Source organism: Myiozetetes cayanensis, unplaced genomic scaffold (assembly GCF_022539395.1).
Source record: "Myiozetetes cayanensis isolate MyiCay16 unplaced genomic scaffold, myiCay2020 scf4, whole genome shotgun sequence".
Lineage (NCBI taxonomy): Eukaryota > Metazoa > Chordata > Aves > Passeriformes > Tyrannidae > Myiozetetes > Myiozetetes cayanensis.
In genome coordinates this window covers 2,682,605-2,704,149 of record NW_026087631.1, presented here as the reverse complement: position 1 = coordinate 2,704,149, position 21,545 = coordinate 2,682,605, and the positions used below count along the sequence as shown (strand labels likewise).

General features: G+C 41.5%; 1 protein-coding gene across 10 annotated transcripts in view; it reads left to right on the top strand.

The window, feature by feature from the left end:
• The window catches only part of SEMA4D (semaphorin 4D), a 92,863-nt gene that overhangs the window by 44,912 nt on the left and 26,406 nt on the right, over positions 1 to 21,545 (top strand). For 9 of the 10 annotated variants that reach the window (XM_050330156.1, XM_050330163.1, XM_050330159.1 and 6 more), the window contains 6 exons: positions 7,362 to 7,424; positions 13,458 to 13,850; positions 16,099 to 16,244; positions 17,457 to 17,519; positions 19,878 to 19,976; positions 21,167 to 21,260. In XM_050330156.1, the coding sequence (XP_050186113.1) occupies positions 13,757 to 13,850; positions 16,099 to 16,244; positions 17,457 to 17,519; positions 19,878 to 19,976; positions 21,167 to 21,260 (496 nt within the window). In that variant the 5' untranslated portion in view covers positions 7,362 to 7,424; positions 13,458 to 13,756. Of the gene's footprint in view, positions 1 to 7,361; positions 7,425 to 13,457; positions 13,851 to 16,098; positions 16,245 to 17,456; positions 17,520 to 19,877; positions 19,977 to 21,166; positions 21,261 to 21,545 lie in introns of those variants that run through there. The other variant, XM_050330162.1, reaches the window with a different exon arrangement.

Below are 21,545 nucleotides of genomic sequence, written 5' to 3'. Positions count from 1 at the left end.
ATCTCAGGGTCATAATATCTCCCAGTAGTGTTCCACGTAGCTTTCAATCTGCCCCAAGGTACCCTGGCTGCTGAAGGACGTACTGTGGATGGATTTAAACTAACCCTGAGCCTTCCCCTCCCTAAAGCAGGTTTTTAACCTGTGGAAGTTGATCGGTTGACCTCCCTAAGCTTGACAGGCCAGGTGTGAGAGCTGAGAATGTTCAAACTCTACGTGTGTCAGTGCCATGAAAACTGCATTGCTCCTTCATGCTGTTGACTCTCTACCTTAAAATCGACCTTGACATATGTTATCTGAGGGTCAGATGTCAAAGAATGGGCATGGAAAGTAGAAATAAATGTTTCTATGTTACTTTCATTAATATGAGGATAGTCGGGCCTGAGGGAAATTACTGGCTTGAGTACGGAGTGTTTTTGTTGTTAAACTTCAACCTGCACCGAGTTCTCAGTGGAAATAAATTTGGAAGCCAGAACTGTATGTACTTTGAGAAGTTTCACTTTTGAGAAGGTGCAACTTCATCCCACAACCGGGTGACAGGAAGAAAGGAACTGATTTTCTGTAAATCTGTAAATCTAACGCCTGTCTCGGTCATACAGAAATATGAATGTTGAAACTTGGGAATGTTTTAGAACCTGGTTCCCCTCTGCATCTGAGCAGTTGGAACATGGAGGCACTGACTTCTGCGTGGAACTTTTGAAAGATGACTTGATGTTTGCTCTTCAGCTACTTGCCACAGAAATAGAATTAACAGAGTCAAAAAAAAGAGGGCTTTACCGCACCGCCTTCAACGTGTGTAATGCCACACAGAGGAAAAATTGCAAAAGTTACACTTTTTAGCCTGTGTGATTCATGTCAACTACAAAGCTGGCTGTGCGTGGTGGGCAGGAGAAGCAGCTCTTGTGGGGTGGCAGGTGAAGCAATGGGACCTGCAGTGCTGCCATCCCCTCACTGCATCCGAAAACTGAGAACTCAGAGTTGTTATCACACAGATCTGTTCGCCATTTGGATGTTGTATTTCTTTGTCCCAGATGAAACTGGGAATGTGATACAGGTGGATTCAAGAACGTGTGAATTTTTTTGAGGTCTGTTCTGGTTGTTTTGCTGTTGAGTGGGCATGTTTTTAACATGATATGAAGTATCATCCTAACCAGTCTAATGACATTCTCGTTATATTATGACTTTGAGCAGTTGAACCTGAGAGGAAGATAGCTTCAAAGGGGTGTGTGTGATAGTAAGATAAAGATATTCAGAAGCATAACAAATTTTTTAGCTGTGTTCATAAGTCAGAGGTGTCCTTACATAACTTGTAAAGCTTGAGGAAATCCCTTTTTATATCTTTCTGGGTTTTTTTTGGACACGAACAGTTTTGTTTTGTTTTTACAAAAAATTGGTGAATTCCACCTGTGAATTTTAATTGATTTTTTTTTTAATAGTAAATACTGCTGCAGGGTTCAACTTCTGACTTTTGTGCAGCCAAACTCAGCGAAGCTTTGTTTTTGTTATTTCTCCACTGTTTTGAATAACTTGGTTCAAATCCCCTACTTCAGCAACCTTGTGCAGCTCCCTCGGGGAGGCTGTGCTGTGTCTTACACAACCAGGGAACTGACTCCCTGGCTCCTTGAACCGAAGTTGCCTGCTCTTCTCATCACAGAAGCTTTTTCTCAGGATGGGCAGGTAACCTCTTGCCAGGGCTTCTCCTTAAGGTGCAGAGTGCTTTGCTGTGCAGGTGGAGAAGTGCTGTCTTTTAATCTTGTGTGCTGAGATGAAAACTACTTTTGCTTTTCCTTCTCCTCCACCTAATTCTGATTAGCTTTGGGGGCTGGGGGAAGGAAGGCAGTGTTTTGCATGTGCTTTTAAAGTTTGTTTAAAGCTGTTGTGGCACTGTGCCCTCTCTGCTGTCACTGTCCCTGAGCAGTGCATCCTGTTCACAACGTGGGAAGTTGAGTGTTCTCAGTGGGCAAACTGGCCAGGGTTGTTCTGGTACTGAAAACCTCTGCTTTGTGGACAAGGTGGTTGTTGGATTTGCCTCCTCTGAGAGTCAAGAAATGGCCTGGCACGTGTCAGTGACTGGCATAATTAGTTAAAAACTGGCTTGAAAGCCTGAAAGTCTAGGATCTGATACTGAATAACTGGGGTTTTCTACACCATCATGATGGTAAAGTACCTTTGGTTCTAAAGAACATTACTCTTTTTCCTGTCTTTTCATTGCCTATGGGTTTGTTGTTGTGTTTTGTTTTTTGGGAGGGGCCATGCATTTCTCAAGGCAAGAGAGAAAGAAAAATATCAGGACAACATTGAAAAATACTAAATATGAAACCCTGTGAGGTAACACCTAGGTGTTTTGTAATCTCAATGTTCAGCTAATTCTCCTGAATGCATTCAGATTATCACCTGTAAATAGTGGTAAGTGCAGTTTATGTAAAGAATCAGAAAGTAAAAAACCGAAGTAGTGTCAAAATAAATAGCTGAAAAGCAACAAAAATTGTTCTCTGAAAGTGACAAAGTATGTGATTTAAGCTCTTACTAAAGCAGGTGGTACAATACAGCATCTTCATTTTAGTTTTAGCTTTTCTGGGTGATTGTGTTAGGGTGAATATGGAAATAGATAACATCCATTCATTTTTTAATATTAGGAGGTGTTTCCACATGATTGGCAGCTGATAGTCTTTTGGGTAAGACAGGTGGTTGTTTTGAGGTGTTTAACTCTTGATTTTCTTATAGTGTGCTTCATTTATTCCATTAAAGAACATGAGCAAAAAATACAGGCAGAATTTAGACTTTGTTTTCTGTTACTTTTCACTGAATACTTAAGAGTAAGATTTGGAGGATCATGTGCTGTTTCTTCTTCAGGTTTTTTGAACCAGCAAATAGTTTTCAGGATTGTTCCTTTTAGAAGGAGAAGGAGACCTGGATTGTATTGGATTTTATGATGAAAGAAGAGGTGATTGTCTCCTTGGTACTGATCTTGTTGCAGTAAAAAAATCGTTGAATATAGAGGTGCTCCTAATGGTCTCTGCTCTTCAAAGGCTATGTTGTTTATTGACCAGAATATCCTATTGTTGCTTCTGAAAGAACATTTGCTTCCCTAGCAAGTGCTGTGCAAGTACATAAAAATTTTACATGTCCCCTAAGTGGTGGTTTAAAAAGTTCAATCTGAAGCCAGAGTGTTACTTTCTTTATGCAGATGTGCGTCCTCCTTTCCTTTCTCTCATGCTGTGTGGCTTTTGGTCTCACACAGTTGTGCTGTGTGTTCTCTGTTTTTGCTGGAATTTGATTCAGAACCCCTACTATGTTTTGGATTAAAATAACCCTGTGTTGATATTTGTAAGGTATTGTAACTGGAATAAAGTTGGAATTGTGAAACACACTCAGATCCTTTCCTGAGGAATGGTTGGGATGCACAGATAGTATCATGAATGTTCTTGTTCAGTTTTATGGAAGTTAGGTGGCTTAATTATAGAATCACTTCATATCCTTAAAAATGGGAGAAAATCCTATCTCTGCAGTAGCTGGCCCAGCCCTGATATTTGTATTTTGCCATTGGGACACACAAGGTATTCATAACTCTCTGCCTTCATGATAGTCTCAGTGTTGTTCTTGGCTTTTTTCAGGGTGCTTGTGAGATCTGAGGAGTGTCAGGGTGTCCTGGGGAGTTGAAAGCTAAAGATGCCAGCACGGTTTGGGCTAGGTTGAAGTGACTGTTTGACGTGAGAGGGCTTTTCTGCTTTGTTGTTTCAAAACTGTGTTTAGCATGGGCCCCTGCCGCAGGTTAAAGCTCCTTCACGTAACTTTTCCAAGTTGAGGGGTGTTGATAGGCCATATTTCCACATGGTTCTGTGAAATAAAGATGCTTTCATGAAAAGTGAAGCATTGCAGGTAGGAAGGGGGAATAACATATGAGTCTTTGCTCTGTAAACCGTGTGGGGTGTTTGCTACTTGACCCCCCCCACCCCAGCCCACCTCTTGTCTCCACAGTGTCTTGCACAGGGGGGTTAGCAGATAGAATCACCAGCCCCATCCTGAGAGGGTGCGAGCAGTGGAAGTGGTGGCAGTGTCAGCAACAGCTATTTTGGTATGTCAGACCCATTACTGAAATACAGCACTGGTGCTGTGCACAGTTCTTGTTGTCTGGCCTACCTTTTCGTGCAATTATTTTAAGACTCTAAAACCACACACAGGGAAACTTTGTAGTGACAGACCATCTGTGGGCAGTGTGTGTGCAGCCTTAGTTATTCATACCTCTGTGCTGGCTTTATTTGTGGCTTCCATGTAAGCATTTAAAATAGGTTTTCTGAGAAAGCCAGTGCATGTAGATTATGGCTGACTTGAGTTCCGGGAAGCAAATATACCTCTGGTTGTGATCATCAAGATATTTATCTGGAAATTGTGTTTCGGTAAGGTCTGTGTGCAGTGCTGTGATACTGGAAACAGTCCCACACTTAGAACTTGGCCTCCAAAGGGTTCTGGTCTCCCAAAGAGTTCTCAGGGTAAACAAAATTTGCTTGTAAGATGGTTTTCTGGTATTTCCTCTCTATTTAGAATCACAAGGACCTGGTTACAGCAGGCATATGCTTGAGTAGAGAATGAAAGAAATGCTGGTGATCTGGATGGTAATTGATGTGCAGAAGGGAAAGGAGTACATATTATGTGTTGTTCTTTGAATTTCCTCTTTTCTTTAAATACAAGTAGGCTGTGACAACCAGAAGTACCTTGCAGTAGATTAATATGCTTTGGAATTTGACAGATTAGAAGAACATCTTCAAATAAATAAAGTATATTCATACATACACATATGAAGGATTGTGGATCTTTTATGAAAAATTTCCTTAAGGTGGCTGTCCTTTTATTCTGCATTAATGTATTCCAGGTTGTCTTTCATTTATAATCCAGTAGGTGTTTTCTTTAATCTTTGAGGACTTAGTCACAGCTGTCAAAATAGCGAGCTATTCGTGGTGTAATTTTCCCCCCCCCAAGCTTAAGTAATTGTTACCAGAAGAAGTTGTTTGTTGTTTTGTGGGTTTTTTTCCCCTTTAAGTTTGTATTGAAATACTCTTAAAACCTGACTGGGTGTAAGGTTTATTTGGCAGCCTAACAGTGCCTACAGTGCCTGCTGTAAGGGATCACCTGCGAGGCTTGGGTCCAGCAAGAGGACCTGGAGGATGTGTGCCAGTCTGCAGTGCCTGCATGGATCTTAATTTCCTACTCAAGTCCTGGTTGGATTGAAGTGCTCAACTGTGTCAGAGCTTCTGGCAGCCAGCTGTGAGTGGTTACTCATGTGTGTAGCGTGGCTACAGGTGGTGTCCGGACAGGCCGGCGGTGGCAGTCTGATCAAAGGAGAGGAGCCAGCCCCTGCTTGCAAACCACCCTTCACCTCAGCCCAGCCGCCCTCACACCCAGCCCCGTGTCCAGAAACACCGCTGGTTAGTGGCCCCTTCCCAAATACCACACCGAGGAGGGATGGATGGATTGCTCTTGGGAACTGAGTTCTTGAGCTGAGGTGCCACATCTCGGAAGTGATGGTGGATCTTCTGTCTCTCCACCCGGCTTTCAGGTCCTCAGTGGCCTCAAACCCCAGCTCAAGTTCAGAGCAACTTGTGCAGACTTGAAAAACTCTAATAAAGTATACAGGTCATCTAACTTGCTTTGAGGAGTTTCACACCTACTGTAGCTGTTCATTTATATGCAAGTGTTTTGTTACAGTGACAGCGCTCCTACAAGCACAGGCTGCTAGAGAGAGGCAAAAGAGAATTTTGGGTTTTTTACCTTAAGGTATCTGCAGCTAAAATAGGTGATTATAGTTTGCTCTGCAAGAAGTAAGCTATAAGGAAACATACAGGATCTGAAAACTCCAGCAGTGATAGTGACTACACTGTTTGGTAGCCTCCTGTGGCAGGCTGCAATTTTTGGTAAATTTTAAGTGTTCATTTAAATACTGAGTAGCTGTAGAGCCATTGGGATGATCTGGTGCAAGTTGGTTCATGGAGAGCTTCATAGCTGGTCAGATGATTCGCAGTTTGCCTGCTCTGTTTTTTTTTTTCCAGCAGAATGAAAGGTGCATGGTTGTTTTTACATCAAAAGTTAAGTCAGTTATATTCTGCCAATGCTTGTGAAAAATAGCTGGTGGGTAATAACATAGATGGGCAATGAATTTCTGTGGGGTGTTTTGTTGAAAAAAGTTTGTGGTGAGAATCAGACTGGATTCCCTTCTCTGTGGCACAAAAGACCCAGAAAATAGCTGAAAATGCTGTTTTAAAAGCACAAGGAGGTTTGATCTAGCTGTTTGATAACAGCTGCTGTACTGGTAGCCATGTTGAAACTCCCTGAAGAAGACTCTGTATAGACTCTCCCTTTCCTTGGAGACCTTGAAGTATTGAGCTGTTTCTTGTAGTTTTTCTTGGCCTGTTTCTTATGGGACCTCTGTATTTTAAGCCATTATACTCTTTTGGATCAAGAACGAAGCCTTCACACGTGCAATGGAGAATGTGGGGGTTTTTTAGGTGCACCACCTTCCCACCTGCATCTCTGGGAACCCCCGTATTGCTGAGTGAAATCTACTTCAAACCCACGGTGACTTGTATTTAGAGAAGCTCCACCCCTTTACATGGCTCACACCCTTCTGAAAGCTCTGGGATGAACAGCAGGAAGTATATATGCTAAACACAGTCTGATGTAATGGTATTATGAGTCTACACATTGAGAAGTGTGCTACCTACAGGAGTCTTTGGATAAATGCCTCATTGTGCCCAGTTGTGATTGTTTTGGAGTGGCCCTCTATTCTCCTGTGATGACAGCAAAATACGTACAAGCCTGCAGGGTTTTGTCGTAAATATCCAGATACTCTTTTCTAAGCTTGTGCATAATGCAGTTGTTCGGTAATCCAGGAGGGTGTTGGAGCTCCTTTATGTAGATTTAGTAAAGGGAGTTGTTTGTGGGGCTGGCTGGTTTTCTAGCCTTTCTGAGCTTCCTCTAGTACACCCTGCACCAGCACAGGAAGGGTCCCAGACTCTTAAACAGTATAAATAGTTGCTACTGCAGTGCAAATGCTGAATAATTTCATACTAAGTAGTTATCAAGCAGCTTAGGATAGGAGAAACAAATTAAATTTTAAGAGGGTTTGATGTGTGTGCTTTTTATCAGGTCTGCTTAATATTTTTTTTTGTGTTAAGGGCAGTGTCAGGATCTTGGATCCGTTGCATGCAAATGTAGCATGTCTGGTTTCTGTCAGGAATGGTCTGCCCTGGTAATCTTGGGAAGTAAAAGCCAAACTTTTGGGGGAGGATTTATTATAATTCCCGTATCAGAACTTGCCCTTCAGGTTTATGTGGTAATGATGTCAAGGCCTGTTTCTTCTCTCTTCTCAGAAAGGACGTGCTTCTGACTGCTTCCCAGCTCCCGGTTGTGCAGGAGGCTCCAGAGGCTGGCAGGTACGTGTAGTGAAACTAGAGGTGCAGCACCCCAGCAAAGGGGCACTGTGGTGGGTTCATGGTGACTCTATGATGAATGTCTTTGTTAGCAGAACAAATAAACACACTGCAAGAAAACTGGGGACTTAGGGCATGCTGAAAAATGTAAATAAGGGGGTTTATTATAAGCTTAATTTATTGCTTTCTTTTTGTTCCAAGATCAAAATACTCAGGAAACTTAGCAGGAAATGGGATATTTCCACTTGGAAACTTACTATGAATTTACTTGTTCCTCATTTACCACTGAATGGTCACGTTCAGGATTGCAGCTTCCCTGTGTTATGCAGTTTGTGTTATGAGGGGGTATTGGATCTGCTTTTGGAGATGTTTGACTCTGAAAGTGTTGCTGGACACTGAGTATAGTTTTTTTGGAAGCACACGTGCCTGTTAATTTAGACATGCAGAAGATACTTTCACGAGTGCCAGTAGTTGCCAGTGGGCATCTTCAAATAACTTGAGTGACTCACTCAGTCCTATGAGCCCCAAAAGAAATGAGAATGAAACTGAGCAACATTTTTGATTGTGGCAGTATGTTTAGGTGGTAGGGGAATATGAACTTGGAATTTTAGGGGCTGTATTTCAAGCTCATTTGAGTGGTTTTCGGTGCAGCACTGACACTGTCACAACCTGGGGTCAGTATCCGAGAGTACCCAGTGAGGCAGAAGAGGGTCTTAGAACATGCCCTGGGGAGCTCTTGAATTTTGTATTTGGGATAGCTCAGCATCCAAGTTAGTTAGCTCTTTCCTGTTGCTTTTTGAAATTGAAGCCTGTTTCTAATGATCTGCCCATGGTAATCTGAAAAATAAGAATTTAAATCTCCTATCTATCTTGTAATTTAATTTTTTTTTGCATAATACTTTATCTTTGTGTAATCTTCAGCCCCAGAGAGAGAGCATGGTAGTAAAAGAAAAGGAATTTAAAAAAAAAAAAAAAGGAATATCTTTAAATATTCCACTGAAGATAAAGATATTCTCTGCTTTAAACACAAGCATTATTTCCCTGAGTACTGCTTGATTAAGCACATTTATCATGCAGAATCAGAAAATACTAATTTCTGGCCTAAAACTGGGAATCTTAGTTTCCTCAGAAATGTTATCCTCTTTTAGCACTAGGGCACATCCTGCAGAAGGCTTTGCAGTAGAAATAAAGACCACATCAAATTATCTTAAAAATCTTTGCCTCATTTTTAAAGCACCTAGCAACTACAAAGTGTTTCATTTACAGTTTGAAATGTAAATAATCCCATCCTCTACATGTGTGTTAGTCATAAAGGGCTACTGGTGTGCTAGTTTGAGGCTGTGCCTTACTTCAGCAGAAAGTGAGTCCAAATGTATTCTGTAATGAAAGGATTGTAAATACTGATGTTTTTCATGAGACTGTTTAAAAATGGCACTGTGCTTGGGGTTTGGAAAGGGTGAGAAATAAAGCCAAGGGTATATCTAGCCTGTCCTTACTGGTCTGAAATTCGTGAACTTTGTAAATCATACTGGGCTCTCAAAGGTTATGAAAAAGGTATCAGTGAACATTGAGGCAGGCCTGTATTCTGTGAAAGCTTCATAAGCTTTCAAAAGAAAGTTATTTAAGGAGAACGTGCAATTTATGCCCTCTGACAGTTGAATCCTTTAACCCCTCCCTTTTCTGCTGGAGGAAGCACTTTGCTCACAAATTTGCCTGCCTCTGCATATTGAGCTTCATATCCCCCATCATAGTAACATACAAGTTTTGCAAATGCATAATTTTTTAATTTTTTTGTTCTAACAATATCAGGGTAGGTTGCCTGATAGACCTGCCATGTGTTTTTTCGCTCCTGGCAGTAGGAAAGGAAGGGTTGTTGCTTACTGTGAGGTCCCCGTTTGCTGTGCCTGGAGAACCAGTGAGTGGTGTGAAAGGGATTTGGTGGAGAGCTGGGGAAGAACACATTTTAGAGAGCCTTCCTTAGAGCCCAAAGGAAGGTGCTCTTTTGCCTGGCAGCCTCGCTGGGGGCTGGCATCACCTCTGGTCACGTAGTTGCGCGTTGCTTGCGTTGGGGAAGAAGATGATTGTGATAGCATGGGTGGGAGCAGAAGCACAGAGTAGGTGAGGGATTGCAAGGAAAGATAAACCCTGTGGAGGAGAACTAAGTGCAATACAAAATGGGAGGAAAATGATGGGAACACTTAAGTGTGGCTGGGGAATCCTGAAAAGGGTGACAGAATTAGGCCAGGAGGGCCAGGGCTCGTTTGGCTTTCTGCAGGGAGAGGCAGGATGCTCTGTGGTGGTCATGATCATTTATTGGTATGTTAGTAAATTCTCCTGTGTTTTTAACCTTCATATAGAAAATAAAGATAGATCCACTTAGCAGCGTGTGTAATATTGAGCCAAACTGCGAAGTTGCACAATGCAGCTAAGTATTTCTTAGAAGGAAGAATATTTCAAAACCAGTGTTGTGAAATCAGGTATTTCTTAACCTTGAAAGTCCAGAATTTAGATAACTTGTGCAAGACTTTTTGCATACGAGATACACACTTGGATCCACCTTTACTTTGCTGACTGGGGAAGAAGACACTGGCCTCTGGTTTGCATTACTTGTAAAAAATCCTGGGTATTGGTAAGGGTTGCTGAATTGACATCTCTGAAAGATGTTCACAGGTTCTTCTGTGAAGTAAACATGGCAGTCTCCTTCCCACTGTTGGGTTTTTCAGCTTCTCCCACTGCAGGGCTAGTGTTTTGCGTTTTTCCAGAGGGTGGACCAATGCGCTTTGTCTTTGATGCCCAGTGACACAGGCGGTGTGAGAGACAAGTTTTTGATCTTGGTAATAGTCAGTATATGCCACTGCAACTCTGTGCTTTCATAATTCGTGCTAATATTACTTATTAGCAGTTTTGCAGCCTGAAATTTTTCCAGCAGCTTTGATTTTCTGTCCTGTGAGAGAGCAGGAAGTTGGCTCTAGCTGTTTCTCTGCCTGTGCATTAAAATCATACGTGTGAGTGGGAACGTTCGCAGCTCTGAGCTTCCAGCTGTGCTGTGACAAACTGACAGGAGCTCTGTTGAGCTTGTTTCTTCTTCTATAGTTGCCCTGTTTTTAGCCACCATAGGCACAAGCATTATGGAAAACTCTTGCAGGTAATGTATGTTATTTTGCTCCCTTTCATCAGTATACGTTGATGTAAAATCATCGCCAGAGTGTGTAAACTAAAATTACTGATTTAAATTTACCTCAGAAAGTTGTTAATGGTTTTACAGAAAAGCAGGCCTGTGGTCACTTTTAATTAGAGTTTAAGTATGTAACCAGGCATTTCAGGTTTCTTTTACTTTTTCAGTGTTCTTATTTTCAAGCAAATTGTGGCTCGTTTTTTGGAGTAAAACTTAAAACATTAGGAGCTCTAATTTTTCAGAAGTGCAAAGCACTCAGATCTAATCAAAGCCACTGAACGCTAATGGAACTGAGTTAATTTGGAAATCAGGCCATTGTCTGGGCCTTTTTTTTTTTGGTTTTTCCTTTTTCTACCCCTTGTGTTACATAAAAAGAGGTTCCTATTAGATTATGGATGACTTCCCATTAGATGTCAGTGAAGGATAATTTTTAGCACAGGGAAGGGAGGGGTAAGGGAGAGTAATTAAATTGAAGGCTAAATTAAAGGACAAGGTCCTGAGTGCATTTTCGTCTCTATTTAAAGTAATAGAAGTGAGAACAAAGTGGATCTTGCACAATTGGGCATGTAACATTCACTGCAGTGTGTTTCACCCCTTTTTATAACATGCAAAATTTTAGCACAGATCAACAAATAATGTCCCACTTAATAAGTCAGAGTTATTAACGTGAAAAAAAGGACCTGTCTTGCAAGCCTGTACTGTAGGAATGAAATCAGATTTCCACTTTGTATGGCCAGAGCAACTCTCAGTCCGCACAGCAAAGCGGGTGCTAAAGCAGTCCAGCCAGACCTTTTGTCTTCTTCAGCAGAAACTGTCGTTTGTTTCAGGTTTTGTTGTGCTTTTGCATTTTCTGAGGGGGGGGAGCTAGGCTAGGAATGTAAGCATGGCTGTAGGGGAAACTCAGGGTTTTTTCCTTTAGTGCTTGCATTTGCTAGTCCTGTTTTAAAGTCCAGAAAATTTGTAGGACTTTAGAATTATTCTGGAGTCGTCTCTCTACCATGTGGTGTAGTACATAAGTTAGAGCTTATAGGTGTCCTGGCTCTTTTAGAAAAACAAACAAACAACCCAAAACATATTTAACAGGGAATTATTACATGGAGTCTTTTCAGTAACTAAAGGTAGCAGGAAATAAAGAATTAGCAGTGTGTAGAAATAATGGCTCAAAGATCTTTTCTTCAAAGTGCTGTTTTCCCCCATACATTTCTATTAAAGTTGCCAAACTGCCTTGAACTGAATGACTGAACTGCTGTTTGCTTTTAAACACTCACCTGTAAAGCTGTGTGTTTAAACACAATATATTTATGTGATACCTTGTTACTTTGATGAGGACTTTTTAACTTATTGAAGACCAAATGTGGAATTTGTTATGTATGATGATAAACAGGAAGGGAGAATGACAGACAAACAAGCCTAGTCAGCTTAACTGATAATATAATGCCTTAAAAAAACAAAATTATACACACGATTTGCTACAAACAATTGGATCTGATCTGAGCTGCTTACCGAGATGACAACAACAAAAAACAAAACAAAAAAAAAAAACCAAACCCCTGAAAAAAAAATTCATATCACAGGTTCAGTTTGAGCAAGTTGTGGTCTTGTGCGGGTCTTTCTCTTAGTAAAAAGACAAAAGATTTATAGGAGCAGATGAGGTATTTAAATCTTTTAATCTTACCTGTGGTCATTTAGTAAAGCAGATGTAAACACTTCAGATGTAGTTGCCCATTGTCTACTCAGCCATGTTACTTCTGCATTTGTTGCAGATCTGCTGGCTGCACTTTCCAGAGGCTCCAACTTGCCTTTGCCAGCTTAAACCTGGGACCTCTCCTTCCCAGAGGCTTGACTGTGCTTGGAGATGCCCTTGCTGTAGCTTCATCCCAGTCTTTTTGATTCTGTGTTCCTCAAGTACTGGCCCCTTCTTCTTTAATGCTACTAATGATTTTTTAACCTTTGCTTGCCCTCTTGCTGGATCACCCCTAGATGTTGTGACTGTCTTGGATTGTGGCACGTCTCTTAGTGGTGCTGTGCTGGTCTCCCAGGCAATGGCACGGTGAAAATCCATCGTCTTCTGTGCCCTGCTGCAAAGGACAGTGTGCTTTTCTCACCACCACGCTGCCCTGAGTGTACAGCCCTCCAAAGTTATCTATAATCTAGTAAGTGATGAATGCACTCACTTCTCCTGGTAGGTGCTTATTAAGCCTTCGCCTAGGAGTGGTTGTAGGAAGGCAGGAGCAGGGGAGACTTGTGGAAGATGATGTAGAAAACAGTGAACAGGTTTGTTGATTGTTTTGGACAGGCCTTTCTGGGCCTGGCAGAATCGGGTGACTCAGAGTGACTTTCACAGAACTGTCCAGCACCTTCACTAGTTTACTGTTTTGTCCCTTTATTTTTGTATTTTATATTAGCTCTTCATTTCTGTAGATGTATTTCTGTCAACCCCACACACCTTGAGTGCATTAGTAGCATTAGAAAAGTTCATTAAAGAAGGCACTTGTGTAGGATCCCGAGGATGGGAGACACAGCAGGTTTGTGTAACCAGTGCTTAGGATTAATGCTGCACTTCTCACATCCTTTGCTCTCTGAACTTAAACTACAGTCAAATTTCGTACATCAAACATAACTGAAGATTCAGAATATTTATACTTGGCATTCCAGATTGAAATGACTCCTTTCAGTTGCTGCCTATTTGCCATGTAATGTCTTGCTTTCAAAAATATTATTTTCATCGATTAATACATATTTTTTTTTAATCCAAATTAAGCTATGCAGACAGCTGTAGAAGTACTGCAAGACCAGGGCTATTTTTGGCAGTATTTGGTTTGCTTTATCTTCTGCTTCTTACTCCCCTCCTCTCTCTGCAGCATCGTTCGTCTCTCCCTCGAAACAGAAGAATGCGCTCGGTCGCGCTTCTCAGCAGCTCTGCAGCCTGTGGAGAGTGTGGGCAGTTTCTGTATGCAGCATCCTGGAAAATGTGCATTCTCTTGAAGTGATCTGCCAGAAAGCACGTACTCGTACAGTTGTTCCAGCCCGCGCTGTTGCCCTGCTCTCAGGGTCTGAAATGCCTGCTCTCTGATACTGCCCGGGACTCGCGTTTCGCCTGCCAAAGAGACTCTTACCTGCCGCGCTTGTCCCGAGAACCCTCAGAGCAAGGACGCTGAAAATGGCTCTGTGTGCTTTCTATGCCCTTTGGGGTTTGCTGCTAGAAGTGGCGATAGCGTTTGGCCCAGTCCCGAGGATCACTTGGGAGCACAGAGGTAAGAACAGCAGCTGAAGTCGTGTAATACGGGACATTTCCACAGCTTCAGGGTCTCTGTGGGATGTGAAACTCACTGAAAAGCCCTCTGTTCCCTTCAGCCTGTTTGCTGTGAGTTTGGTCAGGTGTTGCTGGCTTTGCTCTGTTTATGAAGTGCTTAGGACCAGAAAATTCAAAAATTACTCGGGCATTGGTTTAACTGATTTCAGGTCCTTTGAGCATCTCTGGAAACAGAGCTTTTTAAAGGAGGAATTCCACATTTGGCTTTCTCAGCAGAAGGATCTTGCAGCTTAAGTTTGCTTCCAGAGAAAAACCCAATAGGTGTATTTTGTTTAAAACAAATTACCTTCACTCTGAGTCTGAACATGTTAGCAAAGTGCACCTCTCCAGCTAATAATCTTTTCTATACTTTTTCAGGCTGAGATGTATTTTGACACCAAGCCAACCTGTGCACTAAGTAAATCACCACGCAAAGGAAAAATAGGCCTTTGGCCCTCTTCTACCAGCATTATCTGGTGCTTAGATATGAAACAATCTTTCACAGAACACCGATTTTCTTGTATAAAAGTTGCAGCAAATATTCATAACCTCCCAATACAGTTACAGGGGTCTGCAAATGTGGTGCCAGGAGAAATAATAGGAATCAGAGAATAATTTAGCCTTTGACTTAATAATTTAACCCGAGTCTGAAAAGAACTCTAAAACAAGGGCTGTAGAGTAGTTATTTGCTGCTGTTTGTGCATGTATATTTTTTTTCTCCATTTTCTCCCTGCTCCCCTCCCTCTCTCCATGTTTTAGGTCCTCTTTAACTATAAGTTAGGAAGCAACAATTGTTAAATAACTAAACAAAGCCAAACAAATACATTGGCCAAGTGAAGAAGCAACCTTAAAATAAGAGTATTAAATTCTGAACAGTCCTACTGTAGGAAAAGATAGATGGATATTAGGAATGTAGTAGGAATAAGCAGATTATGAGATGACTGTAGGAAGTGTTGGTATAGCAATTGGTAGTTGCTGACAAAGCTTTTCAGAAAGGGTGGTCTGGACAAGGCTTGGAGTTGCTTTGACTCTTTGATGCTCAGATCTTTCATGGTAGTTAAAATTTGGCAAGTTGCTGTAATGTACTGCAGACCCACATCCAAATTAGTGAAAATAAATGGAATTTATTTTCATTCCTGCTAATTCTCTGTGTCTGTCTGCTAAAGATTGTTGCATTTAAATATTGGAAACCTACTTTGAGTGGGAGAGGGAATTTTCAGTTCAGTGGAGTTGTAGGAACCAGTTCATACACTTAGGGAAAATCTTCCTGCCAAGTAAAAGATTTCAAAATTACATTCTTGAGAATCTAGTTTAAAATTAATGTTTCATGAGTACTATAGTTGAAAATGTGCAACTTACTAGTGTTAGAACTGAGCAATAATGCATTGTTTTCAGCTCTATCTTAAAAAAACCATGCCTGATTAATCTTGTGGTAGTCTCATTTTTCCATTATGGTTGTAGATGCAGAAAAAAACCCATTCTTTTATATTAGTCAGTTTGTGTCATCTTTCTCCAAGCTGTTCTGGTCCAGTCTGCAAGCTTCCTCATTCCACTGCCTTTTCTCTCATGTCTCACTCTGTTTTGCATCTTCCTCCTTTTCATCTTGAGTTTTCTCTCATGCTGTTTCCTTCTACTGTGTGCATTTCATCTCTGGTTTTCGTTTCACTCTCAGATTATTGACCATCTGTAAATGTTCTCCTTTTAGCTTCTGTGTCTTCCCTCTGCTGTGGCAGTATGCTGAAGTGTCCTCTTAAGGTGCAGGATATTTTGTGAGATTTGTTCAGGGCGGTTGCAGGAGATGTGGTGACCAAACCTGATTTTCCACAGTAGGTTGGTGGAAAGGAAAAGGTGAGGAGGGACTTGACAGTGGATATGGAAAATGGAAGTTTAGAAAAAGCAGGTAGGAAAAAAAATAAAGGAAGAAGTGAGTTACAGGGATCACCACGAGAGGAAATATTTAGGCATTTGACACTGAATGAGAAAGTGTGGACAAGTGGTTTTGATGTTTGTGGTGGAACTGCTGTTTCTGCTGACTCAAGCTTCTGAGGGGTCCCTTGTCTTTTTTTACATGGATTTTCTGAACTAACCTTTGTTGTTTTCAAGTTATCCAACAGCTGTTAGACAACTTAGAAAAAATGACTCATAAACTTGAACCTAAGTGATTGTGTTTCTTCATGTGGTGCTGTTTTTTTTTTTTTCCATTTCAACAGAGGTCCAGCTAATACATTTTAATGAATCAAAAGTGTCAAACTATTCAACCTTGCTGTTAAGTGAAGACAAAAATGTTCTATATGTAGGAGCCAGGGAAGTGATCTTTGCCTTAAACGCAGTGAATATTGCTGAGAAGCAGCACGAGGTATGAATTTTAATACATTATCCCCCATGTGAAAATGATGCACCAAATTTGACTTAATTTCCTAATATCAGTAGCATTGCACTTTAGGTAGCAGGTACTTAAAAGAGAAACCAAAGTGTGGGCTACTCCAGTGTTGTTTCTGGAAGATGCTTTAGAGTCAAAGAGAGGACAAAAGGAGAAGTTGGATATAAACAAGTAATTAGAGGTATCCTTGGGTGTTTCCTTCTTGTGGTCAGAATGCCAGACTGGAGGGACTTCAGGTGTCATCTGTAATGGTGGTTCTTACCCCTGTCCTTATTATCAGGAGTGGGCCACATTTTGTTAATCGGACTCAGAAAGTAACCTAACCTGAAGGAGAAGCACAGATGGTGCTTGCTGAGGAGGGCAGACTGCAGATGTGCTGCAAGTAATGGCCCTGTCCTTTGAGTACGAGCTTCTGCTTTGTGTCTGGGTGTGTCTGCACAGCAAGAGGTGGTGCAGACAGGTCTGATCCAGCTTGCTCAGATATCCACCTTGGATATGCTGACGGTGGCTTCTCAAAGTAGATTAGCCAGGCAGAAGTCTGCTAACGTTGTATCGCTTCCAGTCCTTCCCAGGCTCCTGCTTCTCATCCCATCAGCAGCAGCACAGGCTGACACGTAGAGGTGCAGCGTGGAGTCCCACCCAGCATGCTCTGGAAGATGCTCATATGATCTTTAATCTGAAGAACATATTCATGGATGGTGGTGGGAAATGTCACCAGCATATAAAACTTGTTTGATGGGTACATGTAACTGTCAGAATTGTACTCAGGATGGTGTAAATTGGTCCAATAAGTTTTCTTTGATTCCTCTCCCCTGTATGATTTTATTCAAGTAATAATGAAATTGAGAAGTATTTAAAATTGAAAAATACCTAAACCAGTTACAGTTGCATCTCCCTAATGCATATGGTAATGAAAATTTTATTAGCAATTTGAGGGGAGTCATCGTTATGAACCCAAAAGATATAATAGCAGTAGTTTTGTCCTGGTTAAGGCACATGAATTCGAAACTGTCACCTCCCTGGGAAAGAATGGCTTTGAACCTTTGAAAACTACTTGGAAAATAAATGACTTGCATTTGCTGCGGATAGTTTTAGGAATGCCTTTGTGTGTTATTGCAAGGTTTTCAGATCTTGTATTGAATTAAAGTACTTTGAATGTGCCTTTTTGTTGCTTCTTTTTTCACTTAGCTACACTGGAAGGCCGCAGAAGACAAAAGGACTAAATGCGCAGTCAAGGGCAAATCAGAACAGGTACTTTTATTGAACTTTGACAAAGATGTTACACATTGCACTTCAAGAGAAGTGATGTTAAAAAAAAAAAAGGAAGTATCCAACTGCTTGAAATTAGATTTTGAAATAATCACCTGAATGTTTTAAATTAACTCGAGCATTAGAAACTGCAACATGCCTAGGTTGGTGGCTTTTTGGTTTTGGGTTGTTTTTTGGTGTGTTTTTTTAGTTGTGTTTTTTTTTTTTGTTTTGTTTTTTTTTGGTAATAGTTCATTACTTTTTGCTGGTGATATTATTTAAATGTCTGAAAATCTGAACACATCCTGATGTGTGCTTAGTTTTAATGGTTTGCAGCTTAAAACACTATAAACCAGTGTTGCTTTCACTGAAGTAACTGATAGCAACTGCTGCGTTTTGTCATTGCAGTAATTCCTTCCCAGCACTTGGTTTTACAGAGTGACTGATAACTGTGTTGGCTTTGCTTTAGGGCATAGGGTGTCTGGTATTAGGCCAGGGTGTTTTTTCCCCGGATTCTTTGTCTCCTTGTGGTGCTCAGCGGGTGTGCACCTTCCTTGCCCAGACAGCTCCTATGGCACCTGAGCAGCCTGACCTCCTGAGGCTTGGCAATGCAGGCAGTTCCAACCCCTGGGATCCCTGGGTGTTTCTAGGAACCACTGACTCCTGGGGACTGCCAGGGCGCGGTCTGGCTTGCTGATGTTGCCTCTCTGTGGAGGTGGTTTACTCGAGGTAGCTGACTGTATGTGGATGTACCTTTCCCCTCCTGTAAAACCACTTCATTTAATGATATACTAAAGTGAGGGTTTGCTGGGCAAGACAGTCAGTCAGGCTTTTAGCACAGGTTTGAAAGCAGAATCCTGCAAGTCCTGTGAATGCGAAAAGCAGTCCCGCTCTGCGGTTGCATTGATGTGACCCTTAAACCTGCAGCCTCTTCATTTCACACTCTTACAAAGCCTCAAGTGCTGCATCCAGGGCTGACAGGCATTCTGCCTTCATGGGCTGTCAGTACATTGTCCAAACATGAGGTGTGGCAGATATTTAAGGGCTGTTTCCTCGTTGACTGCATCTTCAGGATGGGGTTAGAAAATGTTATTTGTGTTTTCCAGGTTCAGCTGGGGTTGCTAGTAATAATACTAACAGCCATGATGAATGTGAGATGTGAGTTTCTCTTATGTGCATATGTTTAGCCAGCTGTGTGTGAATGTCCACAAGTCCTCTGCAGAGATTACTGGCGGGTTATGCTAGACCCCGTAAATAGGTTCTTCCTAAGAGCTCTACATTTATTTTCTTCATTTTCCCATGTCGCCAGTTTAGCAACTCACACGTATTGATGGCCATGCTTTTTTCCTCGTTGTACTCCTAACCTTTTAGTAGTCACATTTCTTGTAGCCATGATGTTTTGCATAGTGCAGTAGTTTCAAAAGGGTCAAGGTTTTAAGCCACTATTACTGTTTCTTATACTCCCCCATCTATCACCGCTATAGTGTGTAATGCCAGCAAAAAGCATTCATGAAGTTGTTCAAGGACTTCATCAGGCACAAAACTGGTGTTATTCTCTTCCCCTCCCTGCAGTTTTCTGCCATGCAGTCACAGGAATACCTAGTTTGTCTCATAAGAGGGAATAGTAAGGCCAGTGCTTAAGCTTGTTTAAGGAGTTTATGGAACAGCAGTTCCGTGGTGGCGTCTGGCAGTACACCAGCAAGAATTAAGGGATGTTGTTGATACTGGTTTTTCCCCCCTCTCTAAGTGGGTGCTTAGAGTTGTTTTTCTTCATTGTTAATCTGAGTCTTTATGGTATCCTTTATTAAGGGTTTTGCTCAAACTCCTTGTTCTGCTTCAGAGCCAGAGAAATTAAGAAGATTTCTTGGATGATATCAAAGACTGGGGGGAAGGGTAGCCAAGGGCATGGAAGGACAGCAATAAATGACAAAGCTTTATAGCTAATTTAGGGGAATTACAGGTTTTGCTCTTAAGAAACAACCTCGGCTGTCACTGTTTTCTTCAGGTGTACAAGGGATGGTGAAATGTAAAACTTACTTTGTGTTTAAGTAGTTTTTCCCATGGATTGGATGTGTGTTTGGAGACTGTGCTTTTGTAAAACACCTTGAGGTGGGTCCTACTGAGCATGTGGTACTTGGTCATGCTACCCTGATAGGATACCGAGGCAGCTGTAGGAAACCAGATGCTGCAGGATTGATTTAGAGCTCCTGGAGGTCGCAGGGAGATGGTAGCCCAGTGTCACCCACGGGTCACCCCGGCGTTACTGGTGTGCGTGGCAGCAGACAAGCCGATAGTTTGTTTATGTTGGAATGTGGAAGCCGTGGTTTATCAGGCGTGTCCTTTCCTCGTCCTCTCTTACAGACGGAGTGTCGTAACTACGTGCGTGTCTTGCAGCGGCTGAATGATACTTTTCTCTACGTGTGTGGAACTAATGCGTTTCAGCCAACATGTGATTACGTGGTAAGAGATCTACCTGTGTTTTGACCCAGCAACAACTCTAACTTAAAAGCAGCTCAAGTGAATGACAAGCAGATCTCCATTCCCCAAACTGTTATGTCTTCAGTGCTGGTCATGAGGTTGGGAGCATTTATTGCACTGTCCCACAGTAGAGTATGGAAATAAACTGTGCTGCTGCCTTTTTCAGAGCACTTAATCCCTGATTCGTCTTGCCTAACTGCAGATTTACTTTTTCATAATTCTTTGTGTGTCGTGCGTTAGCATAAAACCAGTTTCTGAAACTGAAATTACATTGTTTGCAACTTCCACCCCATTACCAAATCTTCCCGAAATTTCTCAGATTCCTGTCTCTGCTTGTCTTGCCTCTGCTTCTGGCTACGCCACAGATTCACAGTGCTGAATGCTTCAGAGTGAAGTCTTGGCACAGAAAACTCCCCTTTCTCGCTGCTGACTCTTGTATCGTTTTCCCTGCTGCGTCTCTTAGCAATTTGAAAATTGAGAAATCTTGTAGTTGTGCCTTTCTGTCTCCCCTGCTTGCAAAGCCTGCCAGCCATCACCTCTGGAGTATTGCCAGGAGACACTGTTCTTAGCTTCCAATGTCTCCAGTGCACAGTGTAGCTGATTACTTGCCCAGTGCTGTGGCTACAGTTCATCATCTTCCTGATCCTCATTCGCTTGGTTTTTAAGGGATTTATAAAGTAGCAGCCAAAACACTCTGTTGCTTTTTAAAGCCTTACTTGGATTATGCCCTATCTTACAAATTTACCGTAATCTCGAAAATTGCTAAATCCACTTCAGAAAGCCTTCTTGATTTCTAAGACTCTTTTTTTTCAGGCTAATTCAATAATTGGCAGTTCTTTCCATATATCAATTAACTTCCCTGCAGTTCCTCCTTGGGTGTCTTTCCTGAGGTTTGTCTTGATTTAACTTTTCATCTTCTGCTCTTTTCTGTTCCTGGCTTCACAAATTACTGGGATCACATTTCTTCTCTGTCTGTGGGACTTGATAAGGTTTTCCAAAAACACATATTCCTTTTATAATTCTACACAAATGTCTTTGACGCTGGAAGTTGATGATACAGCCCAGTAGTTAGTGTTTAGTTTTGAGTTAGCTTTGCATGAGTTGAGTGGCTGAAAGAAAAGAGTGCTAAGAGTTGTTCTGTGGTTTTCAACTTGATTTTTTTTTTTTTGCAGAACTTAACTTCATTTGAACTTGGAGGTAAAAATGAGGATGGTAAGGGTAGGTGTCCATTTGATCCTGCTCAAAGCTACACATCTGTTATGGTTGGTAAGTTCAGCCTTTGCATACTTCATTCTTATGTATAAAAATGTTCTGTCTTTTCCACTGTCATGCTCCAGTTTGTCAATGTCAAAATGGTAGCTTGCATCCATATTTTTTTTCTTTACTGTGTATCTGTAAAGATATTAAAATACTTATTTAGTCAATCTTCACGTGTTTTTTTTAAAGGAGAACTTAAAACTCTTGGTTGTTTTGGAAACAACCTGTAAAATACTAATTTTCAAACTGTGTTTCCAGGTGTTCAACTTGTTTAGTCCAGGTAGTTTAAATGTA